The sequence below is a fragment of the Chanos chanos genome, chromosome 13 (genome assembly GCF_902362185.1).
Source record: "Chanos chanos chromosome 13, fChaCha1.1, whole genome shotgun sequence".
NCBI classification, from domain to species: domain Eukaryota; kingdom Metazoa; phylum Chordata; class Actinopteri; order Gonorynchiformes; family Chanidae; genus Chanos; species Chanos chanos.
The window spans coordinates 6,767,255-6,792,116 of NC_044507.1; the positions used below are offsets into that span (position 1 = coordinate 6,767,255).

Sequence of the window (24,862 nt, forward strand, 5' to 3'; positions counted from 1 at the left end):
TGATCTCTCATGGATAAACCACAAACCAGTTGTTGTGTCAATCATAAATCACCCCGTTTCCTCTAAAGTACGGACAGAGTGATTCAAAACAGACCCTATGAAGCTCTGATAGCAAGAGCAAGGATTACTTCAGGGTGAATTACTGTATGTATGTGTAATGTCATGGAGCAGCTTAAGCCAAAAACAGTAAATAGTAGCTTGTATTAAATATACTCTGTGAATGAAAAGAGACATGATGGGAATGGGTAATGCAAAACTTAACAATCTAGTTGAGGACTTGGTATACTTTAATACAGCGATGTCATGAATTTTAGATTAGCTCTATTTTGGTGTATGTTCCAGTTCACAACATTTTTTTTCTAATTGTCAGCCTTTAACTCAGTCTCATCTCTTTTGCTGGATAGGATGTGAGAGGCAATACTGCAAACTAGAACACCTTCATATGTAACACAAAGTGAATGAGCAAGCAGGCCCAAAGCAACACGCGTGAGTGTTGCTTAAGCCTAAGGACATAAGGGAAACAATTCACCTCATCACCAAATGGAAACCAGTCTTGATTTATTAAAAAAATTGAGTGGTACAGCAAGAGTATAAAAATACAGTAAGCTTTACACTGACACTGGAAATTCAAACACCTCAAAAGTGCACTAATCGAAAAATGCCTGGACAGAACTGCTTATAAACATAAAATGTTGTAAATAAATAAAATAAATTAAGCAGGGAAGCTCAGAATTCACTGTTGGAAAAAAAATAAAAACCCCAGAGCAACATAATTTTTTTTGTATTTTCATTTAAAGCACATTACACACCTGTATGTACCTTACCTGACTTGACAAAGCTTACATTATAACCGTGTGAATTAGTGTGAATGTTTGAAGACATCAAGAAACATTGCTGTTGAGAGGCAAACTGCAAATTTCACTGTCACATTACTACAAAAAAAAACAAAACAAAGAGTAGTGTTCTTTTCTCCTTTCAACAAAGGATTAGCTAAAATGTCAGTAATATATTTGTTGACTGAATTATAATCACAGAACTGTGTGTTTACTGCTGGTAATGTCCACCAAGGCCAAAAAAATCATTATGTAATCGACAGCTGGTGGAGTTTAACTACAACTTAAAATATTAGAGGCAGAAATCAATGCTGACATTCATCAGTTTAAGTGCTTGTAATGTTGCTTGTATAGACTGGTTCTTCACTGATTTAAAAAAAAAAATATATATATATATTGAACACTTAAGCATTGAACAACACATACCAAACTGACAATGTTCATCTCTGAAAAGAAAAGGGAGAAAAAAAGCCCATGTTAAGTTCACTGCCAATTCATGTAGAGAGAAAAAACAATCAGCAGTATGCCTTTGGTTAACTCACTAAAATATGGCAGACAAAACTTAAGTTATTCTTTACTGACAAATGTCTTTTCTAGTCAAATTATTTAACTACAAACTTAAACGTGTGCATAAAGGCAAACCGTTCATTAAGCACTAAAGAGGTCTAACAATACTTGAACTTTAAATAGTGTCAGCGTTTACCTCGATAATCTGGTATGAAAACAAAAACATTGGAAAACAAGCACCCTGAGAATACACTGAAAAAACACAAACTGCATAATTCAGCTTTTTCTGTGGAACAAAACAAGCATCACGGACTGACAAAAAAGAAAGAAGAGCTTGCTTTAAGTGGGGTTAATTCAAACTATCATCCAAACGGAGTCATGATTTCCGGGGAGACACTACGGCAAGCAAGACAGAACATGGACAATAAAGAAAGTATAAGAAACACTGTGAGGGAAGTCCGGAGACATGATGCATGTACAATTACACATACAGAGAGAAGAGCATTAACGGTTCCTTGTATGAAATGCTAAACTGCCCTGAGACCTACATGTTTGAAAGTACCCGTTTGTGAATCTGAAGCACTGTTTAACACAAAATAGAAAATAATAATTTAAAAAAATAGCCTTTTAGAAAAATAGCAAAAAAACAAACAAAAAAAAAAAACAGCATTACAGTGTACAGTATATATATATAAATGTTTTCCATAAACAAATCCTACAACAGTTAATTCACTAGCATGAGCCTGTATTTATACAAAAAAAATTAAAACTCATGGAAATGTTTACAATCTAAATGCAGCCGAGAAACTGAATATAACCAGACACAGCTATGCTTCTAATTCTATAGAAAACAAGTTGTCTAATGCCCATTTTTAGTTTTTTTTTTTTTTTTTTTCCTTTTCTTAAAAAAAAAAAAAAAAAAGGTGGTTACTTGCAAAATAAGACAATACAAAAAAAAGAGGCAAATGAAAGCAAATACAGTATGACATGTCTCTGAGAGGACAAAAGAGGAAGTCTGCCACTGGAGACATAACTATTAAGCAGTCAGAGAGCCTCGGGGGGGGGGGGGCAGGAATTGTTTTCTTTGTGTTTAAGGGGGGGGGGGGGGGGGGGGGGGGATAATCATCATAAGCTTTGTGTTTGTTCCTCTTCCAGCTCAGGGGAGGGTACATCAGGATGGTGTCTAATGGGATGATGCATGTCGCCGATGTGTGTCTCCAGCATCGGTGTGAAGGTCTCCTGCTTCTTGGAGCTACAGCAGGGTTTGAAGAGTCTCGGGTCAATCATCACCTCTCCAAAACGACCTTTGTAGACAATCCCACAGCACACCTTCTGTCTGATAACAACAAAACATGGCAACAAGAAGTCAGGAAATCATAACACCAATCACGGACAAGAGCATATGGAAACAGGAAACAGGAAACACCACAGGCATTTCTGAACTCTTCTTCACTCTGAACAGCTCTCTCGTCAGTCTGGAATAACTTCAAAAGTTGATCTTTTATTTACACAAAGTATTTGAATACATTTAAAGAAGTAATAAGAAGAAGGAAAAGAGGAGGAAGAAGACAATGACATAACAGTAGCAGTAGAGGTAACGATGCAATATTAATTATGCTAATTTCTCTTCATCGTCGCAAAAACAGTTTGTTTTTCTGGTACATTGCTTACCTCTTCCAATAAGAGAGATCCAGAAAGGAGAAGACTGATGGAGTGGAACGCCTCCGCTTGGACTCAGTGTCTGAACTGTCATCAGACAGGATGTTGTAGCTTGGTGACTGGGCTGGAGACATGCTGGATGTTGTACTGTGAGCATCAGAATCTGCATGATTAAAATTAAAAAAAAAAAGAAAGAAAATAGGAGAGGGGAATCAAATAACACACCTAAATCTTAGCCCAATGTTTAAAATGTGAGACAATTTAGGTCTCTCACTTTGTCTTTTGAGTTTGTGGAGCTTCTTCAGTTTGCTTTTCTTTTTGCCGTCAGTGCTTTTTGGCTTTTTCGGTTTGCTGAGTTTAAATCCAGGTCCTGCTCTCGCATCCACAACCTGGAAGAAAATCAGTTCGTTTTCCATGAATGAATGAGAGTACAGAAAACAGGTTTGATGCAGAGAAGCTCTGATTTTGAGCTTCTGCTCACAGGTAATATACTGCATGTGTAAAAGTGGTAATTCGCTCTGTAATCCCACAGATGACTGATAAAGGCATTTAAAAGACTTACATGTCTCCAATTCTTCTTGGAACCATGAGGTAGTTTTTTCCATCTCTTGACCAGTAAAACACAAGCATTGCAGATGTCGCCAACTCGGTCTTCCATTAAACTGGAAAGATATAAAATGTTGATGACCACTATAACGCTGATTTATAAGGTCTGCTTACATTTTGAAATTCAGTCAGAGCAAACCCGGTTACAAAATGCAAAGTAATACAAACATTTACGTCATTATCAATGACGGAATGCGTCACAACATCAATCATACCCAAAACAAAGTCGAAACGTATCCTCGTATCTACTGCTGTCCGTGAACCGCGAACTGGATGACTTCGTCTTGCAAATACAACAACCCTCGTGGCTGCGGTAGATCTTCGATTTGTGAAAACCAAACATTGCAAAAGTATTTGGTGGAGTCCTGGCACTGTGAACAAGATGAAAAATATAAGTTAATCGCCCAGGGCAGGTGTCTACACAACGAGAAAACTGGAACTAAAATTCCAGAGGAATTCGCCTACGCCGAGACAGGCTTAACACTATATGACAGAACTAAAAAATATTAAGTTCACGGCATATTTAGCCACAGTCACGACTCTACCGATTAAAATCATACAACCGAAAAAAGTGTACGTAAAAAGTAAAAACAATTACGGCAGATGGGAACCGCATTTGGCATTTTCAGCATGTTCAGCATCGCTGTCTGAGGTAATGCTGTTAAGAAATGACTCAAACAAAAAAAGCGGGGAGGTGCTTCAGCAATAGTAGACAACCAACAAACTTCGACGCAATACAGTACGCGGTATTACAAACTACATAAAATGAAGGTTTTCGAGTAGTAGTGCGCAGTCTTTCTAAGTGAGATTATCCAAATACGTTTTTGTGACTTACGCGTTCACCTATTGTTGGACGTAAATGACTAGCGTGCCAACATGATTACAAACAGCCGAGCTATTCCTAAATGCGACACACGCGCAACTGGCTTCAAAACGTTTTATCACTTTTCAGTAGTTTTGAAGTTAATGCATGGAAATAATTAGTCTGTTTTAAAAAGCAAGTAAGACTTACCGAACAAAAACTTCAAATCTTCACTGATTTCTTGAACAAAACAAAACTGCGCATGCCTTACTACTGACTACAACGGGACATCGAAATAGAATTAGCATAAAAATATTGCCACAACGTAACATCGCAGTACCATATAAGGAATTATAGCGCTCATTCATATCTTTCGGCAACCAATGAGATAACATGGGTGACCGTTTTAAATTTTGGTGCATTCTGGGAAACGTAGTAGGTCTGTTATGTAGCACGTATTTTCGAAATGGAGTACCGAGGCTCAAGCGACTTTGTTACCCATAATTCATTACGAGTAAAAAAAGTCTTAAACAGATGTTCATTGTTCAATGGAGTGACTGAAATGGCGCGAATGCGTTGTGGAATTTCAAAACAAAGTAGGCCAAAGTAGAAATGACTTAGAATACATGACTGGAAGACACTGAGTACGTCCAAAACTGCCTTGCAGCTGAAAAGAGGATCTATCAAGACAGTGTTATGTTTAACATCCTCTTCATATCTAATGCCGTGTCTACAAAGGGGATATGCTGTATGCACTGCAGTTTAAAATACCCAGCAAATGCCCACTACACAATAACAATAGAGGCTCACACTATTAAGATATAAAATGTAATTCACACGCCAAGCATGACTTGAGAACTTTCAAGTCTACATCGAAGGCTTGGGTTTGTTTCACCATTTTATATGATAACTTTGTGTAAACATTGAACTCTCAGCTATTCACCTTTCTTGAGGGTGATGTAAACAAATTAGGATCAGACAGTCGGATTTAAGGCGAAGTAGAAAGAGGAGAAGTAGCCTGTGTGAGAAAATATGTTTGCATTGGACAGACCTATTAAATTACTTTAAAATAATACATGCATGTAATACAATATAAGCAGGCTGATAATTCTGAAATTATAACTCTATATGCAATGATGTCTATAGAGGTATACAGATGGTGATGCCTGTTATTCCAAAACATTCTATAAAGAAACATTTATGAAAAGTTATGACTGTTTTAGGTGCCCATACCTCATTCATAGCATACCGTCTCTCCCTGTACCACATATAGTCACAGTATCATTGTCATTCTTGGTTGGCTACACAATATGATTTGTATGCTACATGAACATTATAGGCTACATTTGAACCAAAAATACAAAAGTCTAACATCTCTAAAGTATCATTTTTAATTTGGCTTATTTTTTGAATATACTATTTGGATTACATTGCTCTGAGAAAACAGTGACAGCAGCATCTGGTGTATTTTGATTCCACACCATGTATATATTTTTAATTTTATTTATTGAAAGTATCTGTATGTGTAAGGGATGCCTGTTTAAAATAGTCACAGATTTGTGCAGATCCAGACTGCTGATTAAATTAATTTAAATTAAAAAAAAAACTTGCATTACATAATTTACAACCTCTTGATAAACATGTTTTCTGAAATGCAATTATAGTTAAATCCTTGGTGTCCTGGGTGAGGTTCCCCTTTCTGTGCATAAGGATGCATGTTTAATTATAAAAATCAGATGAACAGGCAATTAGTATATAAATCTTTGTCTCAGTGACTTTGAGCTAACTACGTATCTTTTCACACAGCTTATAATATGAGCAAATTCATTATTCGCACTCATTATTAAAGCTAAAAAGTGTTCATTGCATTGACACAATCAACAGCAAATACATTGGCACTGATTCAGAGACAGCAAGATCTCCACGAAATTAAATGTGCTTTGTATAAGTAAATTTGTTTTGTTCTAGTTACATTGATAGCTCTATGTCAAACATCTACTGTATTTCATATATACAGTATCTACTGTATGTATTCAAACCAAAGTTCATTCATCAGGCCTTGATTACAGTTACAGGACCCCGCGGGTACATTAATCAGATCGATTAAATATGATAGAGAGGTTGGAAAATTAATTAAGGTCATAATTTCGTTCAATCCTGTTTCATAAATACCTAGATTTACAGCCTCAACTTTCAGCAGCACTACACAACAGAATTCATTGGCACCTGTATTGGTGCATGTTAAACACTGCATTGCCCATACAGCATCGCTCGTCATAACGTTTTTTCGCCTCTCAAAATGGCTGCCAAGGACTTTCTTGAAACATGATTAGCTTTTGTTGTTTACCCGGTTCACTGACAACCTTATAGCAATGTGTATACATTATAAGAGTTTGCAATTAGTTGACCGTGCTTTGGACTTGTTGCTATGACCCAGTCATACAATTATGGTGTTTTAATGTGATCCTAAGCTATTCATCGATAAATAACTAACTCTTAGGACCAGAATGGCGCCTTAATGGTGCCCCTGATCATGAATAGAGGCATAAAGTATTATAATGACAGAAATTTTGACCAATGAAAATCCATGAATTATGCACCACTATCGTACACAGCCAATCAAGTATTCTGTCTAGATTGCGACCGCGTGCGATAGCGCTCTAGAGAGAAGGATTTTGTTCCTATCCAGATTCCGGGGCCGGGAGCGACAGAGAACGTTTCCTGCCCTGGTGCATGGTGGTCGAACGGAGGGATTGTTGGAAAATTTTCGGAGGTTAGTATATAAATGTGTTTTTACCCAGTGTGCCTTATTTCCACAGCCATCTCCAAACGTCAGATCTAGCTGTTGGGAATGACATAGAAAGCAACGCGGATGAATTTACTAAAATAAAACAATGCTGAAAAGGATTTCAACCGATGTTTTATTTCTTGGACATTGCGCTCTTGTCGGTTGCAACATAGTAACGTTGTGTTGCGTTGTTCTAGTTTACACAGCACTTTACGCAGCTCGCTTAGCACAATGCTTTAGCTATTTGGCTAACTTCACAGTAGAACTGCACTCAGCGAGGCGCAGCTAAACAGTATTTAAACAGATTGTCTAGTGGTATATGAAGAGACATGGTACAGAATGAAATGTATTTATTCACTCGGCCGTGAAGATATAAGACATTCGAATGCTGTGTAGCTGTCTGCCCCTCACTGTTAGCGGATTAGCTAATAGCTTGTCAAGTGTAGCATTCAAAGGTCTGTAGGGCTAGCTTGCCAGGCACAGCGCTGTCTGAGCCTGCATCAAATTAGAAGCTACAAACAAAAACATGCTTTGATCTACAGAACGTCGTCAAAGCATTACGGCTTATGTGACAGTTTAATTAATAATAAATAATATTAGTCATTGTTTGTGACAGGTGTAGTTATCCCTAGCTTCTCATTAAATTTACTATTCTCTGTTTTGGCCTTATACATGACTGAATCCATATTATGCCACATCGGCCAGGTATTAATAACAATGAGAATTTAAAGTTTTAGGCGCAAGGAACGGAAGCGCTAAGATCACGCTCAGATCAAAAAATATAACGTGTGCGTGGCTATAGATTTAATTTATAGAGTAAATGACACTGCAGATGCAGATGTTCTGGTTATTTGGGTGTGTGGCCTGTTGCTCTCCCTCCTTAGTGTAAGGCAATGACAACAAAATAAGTAATACCATAACGTACCACAACGCGCTGTTTTTTTTGGTCTTGACTTAATACTTTTCGTAGGAGTTAAATGTGTTCATAAAGTTTTGTATGAGTAGTTCACTGTGGTTGCTTTGTGCAGGTAGATCATGCTCTTGGCTCAGGTGAACCGGGATAGCCAGGGTATGGAGTTCCAAGGCACGGATGGAGACGGACAGCAGGTCACCCTGTGTCTGGCTGAGGCAGTCACAGTAGGAGGTAACACAGCTAAGGTTAAGACATCTTATTTGAGAACTGAAAGTAGAGGACACAGCTTCATGCATGAGTAGTTCTGGTGAAGGAAATGAAAATGTCTCTAAACATCAATTTATAATGCTAATTCTTGGACCGGACTTATCAGCCACATGAACGTAATTCGTTAGATCAGATAATATCGTCTAAGTCTGTCCGTGAGGTTTGGGAAGTCAGTAGAGATTGTGTATGTATGTGCTGAGCTTTCTCAGTTTAACTTTATGCAGCCATTAACCACATCATTTGCCTCACAGATAACGACCACCTCGAGAATATGGACACAGTGAGTCTGCAGGCTGTTACCCTGGTTGATGGCTCAACAGCATATATACAGCACAGCCCCAAAGGTTTGTATATCCAACAGAATATGAATTATTGGAAGTGTTGTCAGACAAGCATGGATTAAAGTAAAGTGTACCATTACTATCTTGATGTACTATTACCAGCTTTCTCAGTTTCTCAGTCCTTCACTTTGGTTCAGGCAACATTAAGTGTTCCAAGACCTTGGACAAGTTAAGAGTGAAAAGATTGTATGCACTGACCACAGTCGTCAGGAGGACCAGGGCTGTGAAGTCGATACACAAAACCTTTGACTCTGACTCCTCAGTTTATGGTACCACCGACTCTGACTCCACTAACCCAGTTTTGCTTCCGACTCTGACTCAGGTTCCATGACTCTGAGTCTGACTCCACAGCACTGCGTTATTATAAAGCAGTGCTGTGGAGTTGGCTGTGCAGTCAGTACACAAAACCTTCAACTCCAGCTCTGACTCCCCAATTTATGGTACCACCGACTCCACTAACCCAATTTTGCTTCCGACTCTGACTCCACAGCCCTGAAGAGGACTCTGATTGATTTTATTCTCTCAGTTTCTCTTTCAGATAGTAAGATAATGGAGGGACAGGTCATCCAGTTGGAGGATGGATCTGCAGCATATGTCCAGCACTTATCAGTGCCAAAAGGAGGTACTAAACATGAACTGTTCTGTGTAGCTGTGAATGTGTCGTATAGCAACATGCTGACTGTCGGCACAATAAACATTTGCACAAAGGCCAAGAACAAAGAAACCATTGTAACTGGTCTCATAATTGCATGTGTAAAGAATTAAATAAGTCAGTGAATACAGTTAAGTATTTGCATTGTGGTAGAAAAACAAACAAACTATTTTGTGTAATGAATCTCGTCGATATGATACTTAGACATGTTCTTCATGTAGAGGGCCAGTTTCTTAGACAAGGGTTACGCCAAAGTTTGCTTTTGACATAAATACAGTTTAATCTGTGTCCCTTCTTCAAAGTGCAAGAATTTCTATGTGGCTGAATGACTTGAAGCTATACACAAACAAAACTAAGAATTTCCTGTTTCACAAAGCAAGACTGAATTAAATCCAGTTCAGTAGCGTTGGTAACAAATACTGTAGTCATGGTGTTAATAAATAGATACGCCACTGACCAATCAGTGTGCAGCAAGATGCGGTTTCTGTTTCCTTCTGGATCTTTTTGATACTGTGCTGTAATAGTCAGGCAGGTTTTGCAGAAGAGAGAACGTTTGGGACTACCAGATCACTTAGCGCCATGAGGCTGAGGTTCTGAATGACTTACATTTCATTTGGAATGCAGTGCAAATTATACACAACTTGGTTATTTCAATTGAATTTGTAAATTATACACAGTGCAACTAATTGGATTTTTGCTGATCTCAGATTACAGGTATAATGCCTTTGGCATTTTATTCTCACTTTTGTACCGTCAGGCAAAAGATATTCAATTAGAATTCTAAAACTGAAAATGATGCGCGCGTGTGTGTGTGTGTGTGTGTGTGTGTGGTGATGGGGGGGGGGGCGTACTTAACAGGGATGACAGTCAAAATGATAGTCTTTGTTTTATTGACTGACAGAATCATGTGAGGAATAACAAGCTAAATGTTTCAGCTTTTACCTATATAACTTAGGCTAACATTTGGGGTGACATGCTGCACATGATTGGTGTTAATCCTTGCTTTGGAAACCGTAAATGCTTAAAAGATGTGTGCTTTTTGGATTTGAACTACACTCTGATTTTAATGTCTCTCAGGTGGAGAAAGTCTGCATTTGGAGGATGGCCAAGCTGTACAGCTGGAGGATGGAACAACGGCTTTTATTCACGCCCCCAAAGGTATCTGTGCTCTGCTCCACTCAACGCATGTGTAATTAGCTAAAGTATGTGCATAATAACTTGAAAAATGCTGTTTGTTTGTTTGTTTTTTGTTTTTTTTTGTTTGTTTTTTGAGGGTGTCCCAAAATATTCAAATATTGGTAAATGCACATTGTATAGTGCTAAAAATGCTACCTTGATGCATGAGAGTATAACTCATTTGTATGTGTGTGTGTGTGTGTGTGTGTAATTCTCAGAGACGTACGATCAGGGTGGGCTACAAGCAGTGCAGTTGGAAGACGGCACGACTGCCTACATCCAGCACACCGTACACATGCCTCAGTCCAACACCATCCTGGCGATTCAGGCCGACGGCACGGTGGCAGACCTGCAGGCAGAGGGCTCTATCGACTCCGAGACCATTAGCGTCCTAGAGCAATACTCAGCCAAGGTACAACCCATTTTACTGTCTGCGTAGCAACACACAGATAACCTCTGATTCATCTAGAGTTTATTAACCAACAACCAGGAGAGGACGTGCAGAATGGGGAAGGCTTTCAATAAACTGTGGTTGACATTTTCACACATCACAGATTGCACTGTGATCTCTGCTTAAGACTCTATGTACTGTCAATAGCTTGTGGCTAATCTTAGAATTGTTGACCTGTTTGTTAGGTGGAGGGGACTGACTGTGGTACAGGTCTCTTGGGCAGGGAGGACAGTGATGGCGGCGTGCACATGCAGGTACGATCAATCCTCTTTTATCTTTCGCGTGTCCCTGTAACATGACTGAGGGCGATTGTCCATACGACTGAAAGAATTATGTCTCTTTAGATTGTCCTGCAGAGTCAGGAGAGCAGGTCGTCCAGGGTGCAACACGTCGGCGAAAAATCCTTCCGCTGTGAACACCCGGGCTGTGGTAAACTCTACACCACAGCACACCACCTCAAGGTAAGCTTCTGCTACCTCACCGTACAAAGGTCTGTTGTACTAATTGTATGAAGTTTATGATGTGTATTGTGAACTGATGTTGGTATCTATGTTGGTTACCGTTTTACGCTAGTTGATTGTGTTTTGGGAACTTGCTGTTTCATAGGTACATGAGAGATCTCATACAGGGGACAAACCTTACGTATGTGAGCATTTGGGCTGCGGCAAGAAGTTTGCCACAGGTAGTGATTTCGCTCGTTGAATGTTTTTTTTGTTTTGTTTTGTTTTTTTTACTTGTCTTTGGTGGATTATTTTGTAGCGCCTTGTACTTCTGCTCAATCTGATTTTGTTTTCGTAAGGATATGGCCTGAAAAGTCACATCCGAACACACACTGGGGAAAAACCATATCGCTGTCAGGAGATGAACTGCCATAAGTCTTTTAAGACCTCAGGGGATCTCCAGAAACACACACGGACACACACAGGTGTGTTGCCTCACTTTCATCGCTTTTTCCCCTCCAGTGTTTCACTTGACTGGTGTCCAACCAAAACCATTTTTCGCTGTGTCTGAAGTTTGAAGCAATATTTTAAATCCAACTAAATGTTCAGCTGCTTTAAATCACCGTTTTCCATTGACTTCAAACGCGGCTATGTAGAATATGCAGCGTCAGCACCGTACGGCTGTGTTTCCTCACGCGCGCATGTGTGTTTCTGCATTTAGGAGAAAAGCCTTTCAAATGTCCTTTCGAAGGCTGCGGTCGATCTTTCACCACGTCCAACATTCGAAAGGTCCACATCCGAACGCACACGGGCGAGAGGCCGTACTACTGCTCCGAGCCGTGCTGCGGAAGGGCTTTCGCCAGCGCCACCAACTACAAAAACCACATGAGGATCCACACAGGTTCTTACCACACATTTAACACTACTGCTTCAAAGTGGTTTCACTTTGACATGCTTTGTGGTCTTTTTTTTTTTTCTCTTCATTTTCTTTCTCGTTGCCTTTTTTTTTTTTTTTTTTACCTTGGGTATGTAGGAGAGAAGCCCTATGTGTGCACAGTGCCTGGATGCGACAAACGTTTCACAGAGTACTCCAGTCTTTACAAGCACCATGTGGTTCACACACCCTGCAAACCCTACAACTGTAACCACTGTGGGAAGACCTACAAGCAGATCTCCACGCTGGCCATGCACAAACGCACGGCACACAACGACACGGAGCCCATCGAGGAGGAGCAGGAGGCTTATTTTGAACCTCCTACAGGTCAGAAAGCATCCCTCTCAACTAAGACCTCTCATTAATGTGGAGAGGATTAGTGTGTAGGATTAGTGTCCAAGAACTGTTCAGACCTTTTGTTTTCTGTGATCATGCTCAGGGCCAAGAACATCACCCATATAACTGGGCTGAATGTAACTATCTGAATGAGTAATTTCCAAATTGTCACAGGTTTTAAACTCATGTGTAATTACTCAGATTATTTCAGTGCAAACAACAGTAGAAACCGAGATGATAAAACTGTGATGAGTCAAAGACAAACAGCTGTAAATAAACCACCAGAAAAAGAGGAACGTTAATCTGAGGAGGGTTTTTCAGCATTGACCGAGTGCAGATAAGCATTTCACAATGCCACAGTCACGTGTTACTAAGGCTCTGATTGGTTCTAACCGGCTGTGTATGTCTTTCTCAGAGGCTGTTGATGACCCCGGGATGACCTTTACCCCTGCAGTGGTAGAGGAGGACTCCGGGTCAGAGCAGGTTTCTGCTGGATCCGCAGAAATCTTGAGTCCGCAACATGTGGCTCTCATATCTCAGGATGGGACACAGCAGGTTTGTGCAAAAAAAAAATCCCATTACATTTCAATCAACCAAACTGACCTCCCTAAAGCCGACTACTGGTCTCTCAGAGATGGTTTTCAAAAACCTAAACCCCCCGCCCCCCAAAAAACCCAAAAAAGTAACTGATATATCATTGTCTGTAAAGATCCACTAATGGAAAAAGTTGAGTCATTTTAAATTGATTTACAAACTGAGTATTTACTCTATTGTTTTGGGGTTTTTTTTACAGGTTAGTCTGTCACAGGCAGATATGCAGGCTATGGGAGGAACAATAACCATGGTAACGCAAGAGGGAACTACCATAACTATCCCGACTCATGAAGCAATGCTTGCCTCAGGAGGGACTCACTCCGTCACCATGGTTACAGCTGATGGCACAGAGGGGCAGGTAAGTGCTGTTATCCCTGTAATCTCTGTTTACCCAGAAACGTTATCTTTTAATAGCGGCCTGAGCAGGGCGTGTTAACAAACAATTTCCTGAGGCATCTTTGCAGCCTACTCAAAAACACTCTGTTTGTTTGTTTATGTGTTTTTCTTTGTTTTTGTGTTGCAGGTAGCCATTGTCACCCCAGACCTGTCCGCATTTCAGACGGAGGAAGATGAGCTCACACAGGGCCATAACACAGCCAGCGCACACCCAGTCACACTCCTGGCCACTTCCAACGGCACACACATTGCTGTGCAGGTACACACACACACACACACACACACACACACACACACACATACACGTGCAGGAGGACACATTGTTTGAAAGCTAACATTAACCTTGATTAAAAAAAAAATGAAAGAGGAAAAAAAAAAGAATATCAAGATGATCGAAAGGGAAAAGTAACAAATTAAATCAGCAAAGACACAATTTGCACTATTTCACAGGACCACAGGCAGAAGTTGACAGAAAACATTTCGCAATTAAAAGGAAAAAAAACCAACCCAAAAAACGTTCTTTTCAAATATCAGAGCCCAAACGTTAAACAGACTCACCCATCTCTGTTTTAACAAACACAGCATAAAGAACAATGGGTCATATGTGACATACATAATATGTTATGTATTGTAGTTTTATTTAGTTCGGGGAAAATTCTCATTTTATTCACTGTTTTTAATTTTATCTTATGAAATAAATGAAGATTGTGCTTATTAAAGTTCAGACAGAAACACATTTGTCACAGATATTAGGGCCACAGATATTCTTCCTTCTTTCCTTGTCCTCCCCTCTCTTTGACCTGTCCACACCATCTGTAGTCTTCTTTGACCTTATGACCTTTATGCAGTTAGGCTATGAGGTGTTCTGTTCGGTTCAGTAGTAAGTCTGACCTATACTACTAGTTCATTTGTACTAATCGGTGTATGATTATTATTATTGTTAATGGACGTCACCTAGAAGGGTGTGTGTGTGTGTTGTGTAGCTTTTTGTCATCATATTTACTCACTAGCTTGTGAGTAATCCATTTAAATTGCTCGTCATCACTGTGAAACAGAGGGATCCTTCCGCGGGCGGGGCTACAGAGAGCAGTAATACAAAGCTGTGTGCTGGTGGCTGTGGCCCAGGTTTCTGTTGTGGCTTCATGCTGCTTTGTTCTAAAGAGACATGGTTTATGAGTCATGTAGTGGTCATAAGATGTAGTGCCTGTAAGGAAATGCTTTACGTTTTGTGCGGTAGCGTGTTGCACTTCCTCAGTTTTGGATTTATGATCATGAGTTATGCTTTCCTGTGTATCAAGTGAAACATTTCCACTGAGGTGGGCATACGTTGTTGGGTTTTCTTCTCCTTCTTGGTTTTTTTTTTCTTGTTTTGTTTTTTGGTTCCTTTTTTCTGTAAATTTTCCATCTTTCGGTTCTTATCTCAGTACCCAGACACTGAAAGGCCAGAAGCTCGGTCACTTGATTTGGATATGGATTGATTGTTTAACAGTTAAGATATCAGTGGTTATTTACACTACAAATACACACAACAGCTCATCCATTGGCTAATGTGTCTGAATGTATGCAGGGTAATATTAAAGCTAAGCAGAGTCTAAAGCTGTTAGACTATGTCACCCCTCTTTTTCATGTTAAGAGGAAACTAATGGACCAGACATAACCCTCTAATCTTGTTAGTTGTTACTGTAATTCCAAGGTGCTATTAGGGTGTTACTGCGACCCTGACAACTACACAAAGGGCAGAGAATTTGCGTTTGGAGAGGTGTGTGATTAGGGTGGTGCTAAGAGTGGGTGGGCGAGTGGGTTAGGGAGAAGCCTTAAGTAAGGCTGTTGGAAGTAGATTGCAATTTAATTCAATCACTGGCCAATCAGTATTGATTGGATTAATATGTAAAGCCGTTGGCATTGGTAAATGACCTTAAATGTGATGAATCCAATCCTGTAATTTCAGTATATTCATTACAGAATCAGTCTACATAGAATTAACCAAATCACCTTGGACATGTCTGGCTGAAAAAGATTGTGTTGGAGGTTGTGTTGGATTATAGTTAAATCTGTAATACATAAAACATTTCTGTATGATGAACTGGATAGACCTCATTATTGGTTGAAACACTGCTTTGAAAAATTAAGATTACAGAAATAATTTCTTTAATTTTGGATTATATTTTAAGTTGGTCAAGGAACCATTCAACTGCAAGATTAAAGGCTGAAAACTTAAGTATTTGTTTGCTAAAGTTGTTGTTTTTATTTGTTCACTTTACAGCTGAGTGACCAACCCTCGCTGGAAGAGGCTATAAGGATTGCGTCACGCATACAACAAGGAGAGAGCCCTGGAATGGATGATTAACAAATGTGAAACTGACTCAACATCACAAGAGACTTAACAGTGTGTGTGTGACTAACTAATCTGAGAATCATCAGGCACGGGGCAATTTTACTATGTAAATGCCAGCATTAGAAGAAGCCTTCACTGACATTTGTGTGTGTGTGTGTGTGCGCGCGCGTGTGTGTATGTACATATGTTTTAAAACTGGATTTTTTTTTTTTTCTCCCCCTTTGCTGTACATATTTAATCAGTTCTGCAGTTGAATATCTGACATTTTTGTGAGTTAATAAAATGAATTATGCTTACCTGTAATGATAAGGATTACCAGTACTTTTCAGGTTTTGGGGGTGTTTTTTTTTTTTTCCCTTGTTTTCTAAGATGCGCTTGTGCACATAATATTCATTATATTTGTGTTTCGTGATGAGTTTGGTTAATGGTGAGTTTGGCTTTACCATTGTATTACAGCCCCTCTTTGCATCTGTTCTTTAATTTATGTCAGATTAAAGAAACATCTTAATTAAGTTTTGCTTTGTTATGTCAAAGCCCAGGTAATGGACTATGATGGTTTTTGTTTTGTTTTGTTTTGTTTTGTTTTGGAGGCAAGCATGCCTCCCAATAAATGACAATAATAAAATACCAGTGCATTGCAACTTTTTAAAAGAAAAAAAAATCTGATCAGCACATGTACATTAAAAAACGAAACATAACGTCACCACAGTATAATATAGAAGATTGCTATATTTCATTACCTAATGTAATGTTATGTTATCAGATCTGGTTTTCATGCAGGTCTTGAAGCAAGAACCTGTTTAGATACAAGAGGGAGAAATGACATTCAGATGATCATTATGAGCAGTATGGGTCTGATGAACATGTCTGGGCCTGCCATATATTATCTTGACCACTGCATTGCAATGTTAAGATAATTACTTCATCAATCCCATTACTTCATAAAAAAGAAAGAAAGAAAAAAACCCTGGTAAGTAGTAAACTAGTTTGACTCAGTGATTAAATGAGTACATCACTTTGCAAAGCTGGTCATTTATTAAATCCCAGCCTCTATATCCAATCCATTCCAACTCTTATGTTTATATTATCTCTGTGAGTTTAATAAATCAATTAATAGTAAAGTGATTGTATAATTAGTAATAGTTGAATAATAATATACAAAACGAATTTAGTATTAAAATGATATATTAAGTATTAAAATGACTCATCACCGTGTCCCCTTTCAGATTAAATTGTACAAATGAAATCTAAAAACAAACTGAAACGTTAACGTGTTTCTTTAAAATCTAAAATTCTTGGTTTATCGTTTCACCTGTGGAAATGCAACTTCAGAGCACTAATTTAGAGCAGTGATCTGAAGAACAAAAATGTTTAATCTTTCCGCAGTTCAGCAGAGTGACGGCCCTCATTAAAGTGCTCTTTGATAATCTGTGGAGTCGAACATTCAGGATTACTGATGAAAGCAAACATTCGCGCCAAATTGCCAAACAGTTCGGTAGCTATTCTAATGACGTAGTTGATTTTGGGTCCGCCTATCTTTCAAACTTTGGAAGTATACTCTAATTGGCTGACGCCTATGTCATTTGACCAACGGTCGCGGGAAGGTTTTAAGCATGCTTGTTGGTGGGAGGAGTACATATCCATTCAAACTACTTTTGTAAACAAAATAGTGTTAAACGACAAAGTTTTTAAAGGAAATTCGGAAAATGTATTGAGTAATGTATATACTTGCGGTGGCTTCCTCGGTATCTGTACCAATCGAGTAATTTTATATTTATCGCTTGTTTTAAGTTGATTTTCGTATTCGGGGACGCTGCGCAGCCATTTTACTGAAGTTGACTCAGTTGGCCAACGTTGCAATAGTTTCTATAGACAACTACACAGGGGCGTGTGTAGTTTTTGCAGTCACACGGTGTGTTCTTCTGGACTATTGATTCAAACAAGAATTTGAGCGAGGATAAAGTGTTTTTTACTCAGCTTCAGTCGAAAACAGCGGACGTACCAGTTTCATCTAAACCCGTACGTTTGTGAAAGTGTTAATTTTTGTTGCCAAGACATGTTTGGTTTTTCATCAGTCGGTTAACTTGGCTAGTTTCTAACCTAGCCTGTATTTTTCTGACCGAAGTTGTTCATTGTCAGTGACTTTAGTTTCTTCCACGCATCAGAAGTTAGTTAGATCGAGGACATTTTGTGGAATTCGGAGGTGAAAATGAGTTTTAGTTGCCGGCGACATGGAAGTTTATCTCCAAACCTGCGGCCTATTCGCCAAAAGTTGCAATTTTCTACGAGCGACTGTGAGGAGGACAGCGCGGAGGACCCTAACAACAGTACCGGAGCAGAGTCCGGATTCACAGAACTGGACTCTCCGGTACCACCCCGGCGAAACAACGCAGAGAAAGCAAATGGAGTTGTGAACAGCAGTCCTCTCAGCCGGACGGTGGAGGAAGACGACTTAGAGTCTTGGGATGAAGAAGGCTTTGGATCACCATCTCACTTAAAACCAAGTTTTTATATGAAAAATTCACCATCACCTCGAAAAACCTCTAAGGCTTACGATAGTTCACCAGAACGGACATACATTCACGACGATGTCGAGGGATCCAGCTCTCCTATCCCGGATTGTCCCGATACACCACCCCATAAAACCTTCAGAAAACTTCGTCTGTTTGATACCCCCCACACCCCAAAGGTTGGTAAGCTGTTCGTTAACAGTAATTTAGCAACTGGACAAAGCAGTTAGTTATTTGGTTAAATGTGACCAGTGGCACATTGCCTTTCTTCATATCGCACACTGTCAGCATAATTTTGCTGCCTCAGGTCACAAAAGAAATCAAACTGTGCAATTTGAACGTTACATGTAGGTAGGTAGGAAGATGCTTTACCTGTGCCTGATAATGCTTAAATTGTGCCATTTCAGCACTCAAAATGGGATTTTATATACATAGTTAAATTAGTAGTTCTCTAACTGTTGCGTATAAAGGTGCTTTCCAAATGTGGATGACCTCACCTGACTTATGTGACCTAGTTTCTTGACTAACTGTTCTGTTGCATAACATTGGCACACGTATGAATAATTCTTTTGATGCACAGGTGAGCCGATGTTTTACTTTTCTAACGTTTATATCTTTCTAAATAGCTTCTTAACGAAGGCTTCCTAATACTGTGTCCGCAACGAAACTTCTTTCGCGGACATATCTGTCGCTCAAACAGTAAAAAAAGAACTGTTGTTAAAGATGTACACTTTGTTTCTAATCTGTTAGGCGTTCTAGCGAGATTTGCAAAATCTAAGATATTAAGCCTACAACTTTCTTCAATTTCAGAGTTTGTTGTCCAAAGCCAGAGCACTGGGATCGACCAGCCGAAGAGTAGGTCTGTTTAGGAATGTGGATTCCACGGGCAGATCCAGTCTAGACGGAAGACGAAACCAGACACCTTTGGTTAACATCAACCCTTTTACCCCGGATTCAATCCTTGTCCAGTCATCCACACAACAAAGAAACACCAGGAAACGCTCACACTGGAACGAGTACGTCAGTTAATCAATAATTTGGAGTTTCTTTGATGTTATACTTTTAGCATCTTATCATTTTTGCATCTGTTGCAAAGGTATCAGGCGGTTTATTTTAGTTTTGCCGAGGGTTTGTTGTGCTTTCTTGTTGTGCATTCAATAGATTGGGAAAGCACGTTTTAACCACCGCTAAAGTTCGTTAAATTCGTTTACTAATGCAAGTCTAGGGCAGAAATTGGCAGGGACCCAAAACCTCGTGTTCGCTCATAAACCAAAAGCCATGTGCTTACTCAGGTCTCAGTGCTACCCTCTAGTGTTTGGTATATGAAATGACACACTGCTCAATTCACGCAGCTCCTGTGGCGAGGACATGGAGGCAAGTGATGCCGAGATCGAGGAAGATATCATTCCACCATCAAAGGTAGAACCTTTTCCCAATCTTCTCTCTCTCTCTCTTTTTTTTTTTTTTTTTTAAATAAATTACTGAGGCCCCTTTGTAATTATCACTCTAAATACATTGTTTATATAGATATTGTTATTATTGTTTATACTTGCACAGTTTTGGTACATTTATGAGCTCAAATGCTGTAATTACAACAAAACAATATGAGTCGTCTGAGGTTGCTCACAGTATTACAGCAGTTAAGAATATTAGCCTTTGGTGAAAATCATATAGAAAAGATGTGAATTATGTGTGTGTTATGATTGTTTTCACAGAGGATCACAATGATGGAGAGTAACATGATGTCCAGATATGCATCAGAGTTTCATGAATTAGAGAAGATTGGCTCTGGCGAGTTTGGCTCCGTGTTTAAATGTGTCAAGAGACTGGACGGTTGTGTTTATGCCATAAAGCGATCCAAGAGGCCCCTGGCAGGCTCTGTTGATGAGTAAGTGATGGTCCAGTACCTGGGCTTGGTTGCATCCATCACTTTCAACTGGGAACAGTTTCCTTTTGATGTTTTATAAACTACTGAAAAGGATAAATAAATTGACTGAAGCATTGTTGTTTATGATAACAAACATAAGGTAGCGATTTTTATCTCGTTCTATGGTGGCTAGCTTTTATTTGACTGAATGGCTAGTGTATGTCATTGTCTGTAAAACATTTGAAAACATTGTGATGTTGTTAAGTAACCAATTGTCTGTATGTAACTCTCACAGACAGAATGCACTGCGTGAGGTTTATGCGCACGCTGTCCTGGGACAGCACCCCCATGTGGTGAGGTATTACTCTGCATGGGCTGAGAATGATCACATGCTTATTCAGAACGAATACTGCAACGGCGGAACCCTCTCCGACGTCATCTCGGAAAACTACAGATGCATGAAATTCCTGTCGGAGATGGAACTGAAGGACCTCCTTCTGCAGGTGTCCCGTGGGCTGAAGTACATTCACTCCACTGCACTGGTCCACATGGACATCAAACCAAGTGAGTGTCTAGGTCAGAGGGTTTGAGAGGCGGGTGTGTGTTAAGTTGATTTCTTCTATATTAACTATATGATTTTTTTTAAACCTTTTTTTTTTGTTGTTTTTTTGTTCTTTGACTTTTAGTTAGTCTGTGCCTCTGACAAGTATCCCCCCCCCTCCTCCCGGCTGCATGTAATAATTTTTCTCTATTGTCATTAGAATGTTACCAAACATGTCTTAATAGTGTGTGTGTGTGCACTCCATTTCCTACTCAGGCAACATTTTCATTTCCCGAAAGACTGTTACGAGTGTGGCTGAATTTGATGATGATGAGGATGGGCCTGCAACAAGTGTGATATATAAAATTGGTAAGTATTGCATGTCTATGTGGCCAAGTAACACTTGGGGTTTTTTTTGTTTGTTTGTTTACTTGTTTTCTTGTATGGACAGCACACTGACCTCTCCTCTTTCTCAGGTGACCTAGGCCACGTTACCACAGTGAATAACCCTCAGGTGGAGGAAGGTGACAGCAGGTTCCTGGCAAACGAAGTTCTTCAGGAGGTAAGAATTCATTTTTAGCTATTATTTTCTCTATGTCTCTTGTCCTTATAAATAGATGGTTTGAGTTTGAATGGTCCCCCGGTGTGTGTTAATTAGGGATGACAGATCAGCCAGTCAGATTTGCTGTGATTGATCACTCCAGCAGAAAAGCTTTTATGGAATGCAGCGCTGTAATTTGGCATCACATAGAAGTGTTGTGTTTCACTTGTTGATTTACTGAAAGGTTTTTTTAAGGGGGTCCATTTTGGGATTTGGAAAGGTCTTTTTCTTTTTCTTTTTTTTTTTTTTTGCCAGTGACAGTTTTATTGGCTCTGATTGGAAGTTTAAATCAGTATGTGAATATTTATTAAATAATCCGTGGAGCTGTTTAGATGTTGGCTCACACGCTCAATTTTTTTTCAGTGATTTCAATGGTCCAGTTATTTATAAAAGGGCATTTGAAACCCTGACCGTGTATTTCAGAGTCACACTCTCGATCAGTGCATAATCAGAGCAAAATGTATATTTATTTCGTTAATTCTCCTGTTTAGCATTCCAGACGGTGAGTAATGGGTTGGGTTTACACATACCACTGTTACTGAGTCAACACGGTGCCCGTCAGTTCTAGCCCGTTCACAGTATTTTCACAAGTTGATTTTGGTTTAAAAACATTCACCGATAACGGAAAATTTGACTTGGACTCTTCATTGCAGTGCATAATCGACTAATCGTTCGGTTGTCATTTTCCCAACAGGACTACAGTAACCTGACAAAAGCAGACATCTTCGCCCTGGCCCTGACCGTCATCAGTGCGTCCGGGGCAGAACCTCTGCCGACCAACGGTGAGAAGTGGCACCAGATCCGACAAGGAACGCTGCCTCACATCCCTCAAGTGCTCTCCCAGGAATTCTTAAATTTACTGAAGGTAAAGGCTGTGCCCCTGTCTCTTCACAGCACGTAACGCTGCAGTCAATGACCCACCTCTACAGTTAGCTGGTTTCGTTTGTCTGTGTCCTGTTTGTTTAAGTGCGTGGAATAAGCCAGACATTGTTTGATCATTGTATAGTAAACAGTCTGGTGAGGTGCTCAGATGGTCATATGGTTATTAATGTTTTTTTTTTTATTAAAGGTTGTTATTTTATTAAAAGGTCATTCTTCTTTTTTTTTTTGTCCCCCCTCCTTCTCTTTACAGCTTATGATCCACCCTGACCCGACCCGTAGGCCGGCGGCCTCCGACCTCATTCGACACCCCGTGCTCTTGACAGCCGCGCGGATGAGCGCCGACCAGCTTCGTGTGGAGCTGAACGCAGAGAGGTTCAAAAACGCCTTGCTCCAAAAGTACGTTCCTCTCTCTACTAAACCGTGGTTAACCGTTGCATGTAGTAACCGTGAACATGTTTGGATGGGCTGTCGGTTTAGTTTCTGTGGCATTCTCAAAAAGACTAAAGTGACCACTCAGATTGTATGTATGTGAATAATAAAGACTAAACAGATCACTCAGATTGTATGTATGTGAATAATCCTTAGTCTTGGTGTTTGTTGCTTTAGACATTAGATAATTTCACAGTTTTACCGGATGGGTTTGAGAACGGAGCAGTCATCTCATTCGTATAAATAGTGCTCTTACAGCATGGTTTGTGTTTGTTTTAAGTTTGCCTCCAGTGTATTTATGGAATTATTTATTGATTGATCGGTTTTATTGTTTTCACAGGGAGCTGAAGAAGGCCCAGATGGCCAAAGCAGCAGCAGAAGAGAAAGTTCTTTCAGCAGACAGAGTTCTGACCCGGTCTACAGTCCAGTCCAGCACCAGAGCCTCCAGACTCATCGGGAAAAAAATGAATCGCTCACTAAGCTTAACCATTTATTGAAGTGAACTCTTAACGAAGAGAGAAAGGGGTTAAAAATGGGACCCACTACATGGTGCTGGAGTGTGAACTCCACATAGAGGCAGTTTGTCAGTTGGCAGTCAGGCCACTGAGACTGTGCCTAACTGTGAGTGCTTATGCTGTTCAGAAAGCATAAGACGGTTTGTTTTAACCGAGAAAAGGCAAACACTTTTCAGTACTAAAGCTAGGCTTCATCTCTGTATCAGCTGTTTTCCAAAATAGGCTTACCTGCATTCCCAGTTGAGTCACTTAAGGTAGATTTTTTTACCTTGCCACGTTTCCATTTTTCCGCTGAAGTTACACTTGCCTCTGAGTCACGAGGCATTTCCAAAGGCAGAGCGAACCTCTCGCGTCCCGTCTTAAGGAGGGTCCTGTCTTTCTCTACTCTGTTCATAGTTCCCACAGGGGTCTCTGCACTGTCTCTCTGCACTTCCGTGTTTTTAAACGTGCAGTGTTGGTCATTGACAAAGAAAGGTTCGAGTGCCCCGTCGGAGCCCTGCCTTTTGAATGTACCAGAAGAAAAGCTTCGTGCACCTTACTGCCTGTGAAAGAAAACGCCTGATGTCGGTGCCCAAGTTAAAAGAATTGCCATTTGGAGAAGCACTTTGGAGGCAATGGGGCACTTGCCATAGAAATCCTGCTGCTATACATGTTTGTCTGTATCCGATAGGGGTCGAGTCCGATTTTTTTTTTTTTTTTTTTAAAGACAGGTGTTTGAAATCAGTGGCTGTATAGTTCAGGTCTTCATTATTCACCATTATGATGATGCGATCCAGTGGCCCTGTTTTCTCTGAATTGGTAGATGTATCCATTTTGGCTCTATACTTGTAATAGATACTGAGTATGAAAAAAAATAAGAGTGTAGAAACCAATCATGTGTACATTGGAACTGATACCCCTGCTACTGTGAGAAATGTAATTCAAAATACCATAACCTTCCCCCTCCCCCCAGAGCCCTGATTCTGTTTAAACGCCGTACACATCTCCTGCCCTGACCAGCATTAAAACAATCATTGGCCTGTTCTTTTAGATATTCTCATCACTTCAAAAAATGGCTCATTTCATTTTCTCTGTGTTGCTGTAACAACACTGTTAGGGTACTTTTTAGTCTCATTCTGTGATTCTGTAATCATAATACATTGACTCTCACGTATACGTTGTTTTCATGTAAATACGTTCTTTTAATAAAGTTTCATGAAAAATATGTCCAGTATCTGTTGGTTTTCTAACAGTAAAAGTCTTTTTTTTTTTTTTTTTTTTAATGATCCCAGTACTGATGTAAAAACGTCCAATTTCCTCTTTACAAATTCTGATACGGTTCTGTCAGTCAAGGCTTGTCAGTCATCTCTGAAGTCCATATGTTGGAATGGGCACGTTTTTACTCCTGAGTGTAATTGGATGTCATGTGACCCTGTGTCGCAATTGAAGGATGATGACAACAAAAGCTCTTTACCCAATCAGCAGAATGGATTACGTAATATTGAGTT

The 24,862-nt window shown here is 39.7% G+C and overlaps 3 protein-coding genes across 3 annotated transcripts; 2 read left to right on the plus strand and 1 right to left on the minus strand.

The window, feature by feature from the left end:
* Positions 1-2,465: 2,465 nt before the first annotated feature.
* Positions 2,466-3,948, minus strand: LOC115826689 (SIN3-HDAC complex-associated factor-like). The gene is made up of 5 exons (XM_030790574.1): positions 3,821-3,948; positions 3,562-3,661; positions 3,274-3,388; positions 3,012-3,162; positions 2,466-2,676 (listed from the first exon to the last, which is right to left on the minus strand). Exons 1-5 carry the CDS (start codon positions 3,946-3,948, stop codon positions 2,466-2,468), a joined length of 705 nt encoding a protein of 234 aa, XP_030646434.1.
* A 4,282-nt stretch (positions 3,949-8,230) lies between these two features.
* znf143b (zinc finger protein 143b) lies at positions 8,231-16,042 on the plus strand. Its single transcript, XM_030789979.1, has 15 exons — positions 8,231-8,339; positions 8,627-8,719; positions 9,243-9,338; positions 10,446-10,526; positions 10,763-10,956; positions 11,181-11,249; positions 11,340-11,456; positions 11,602-11,677; positions 11,795-11,920; positions 12,157-12,336; positions 12,469-12,696; positions 13,121-13,260; positions 13,499-13,657; positions 13,823-13,954; positions 15,959-16,042. The coding sequence occupies exons 1-15, from the start codon at positions 8,231-8,233 to the stop codon at positions 16,040-16,042; spliced, it is 1,884 nt and encodes a 627-aa protein (XP_030645839.1).
* A 2,167-nt stretch (positions 16,043-18,209) lies between these two features.
* On the plus strand, positions 18,210-23,373 carry wee1 (WEE1 G2 checkpoint kinase). The gene is made up of 10 exons (XM_030790432.1): positions 18,210-18,719; positions 19,351-19,556; positions 19,893-19,959; positions 20,256-20,428; positions 20,703-20,971; positions 21,225-21,317; positions 21,425-21,510; positions 22,244-22,414; positions 22,682-22,827; positions 23,201-23,373. The coding sequence occupies exons 1-10, from the start codon at positions 18,240-18,242 to the stop codon at positions 23,355-23,357; spliced, it is 1,848 nt and encodes a 615-aa protein (XP_030646292.1). The 5' UTR covers positions 18,210-18,239; the 3' UTR covers positions 23,358-23,373.
* The last annotated feature ends 1,489 nt before the right edge of the window (positions 23,374-24,862 follow it).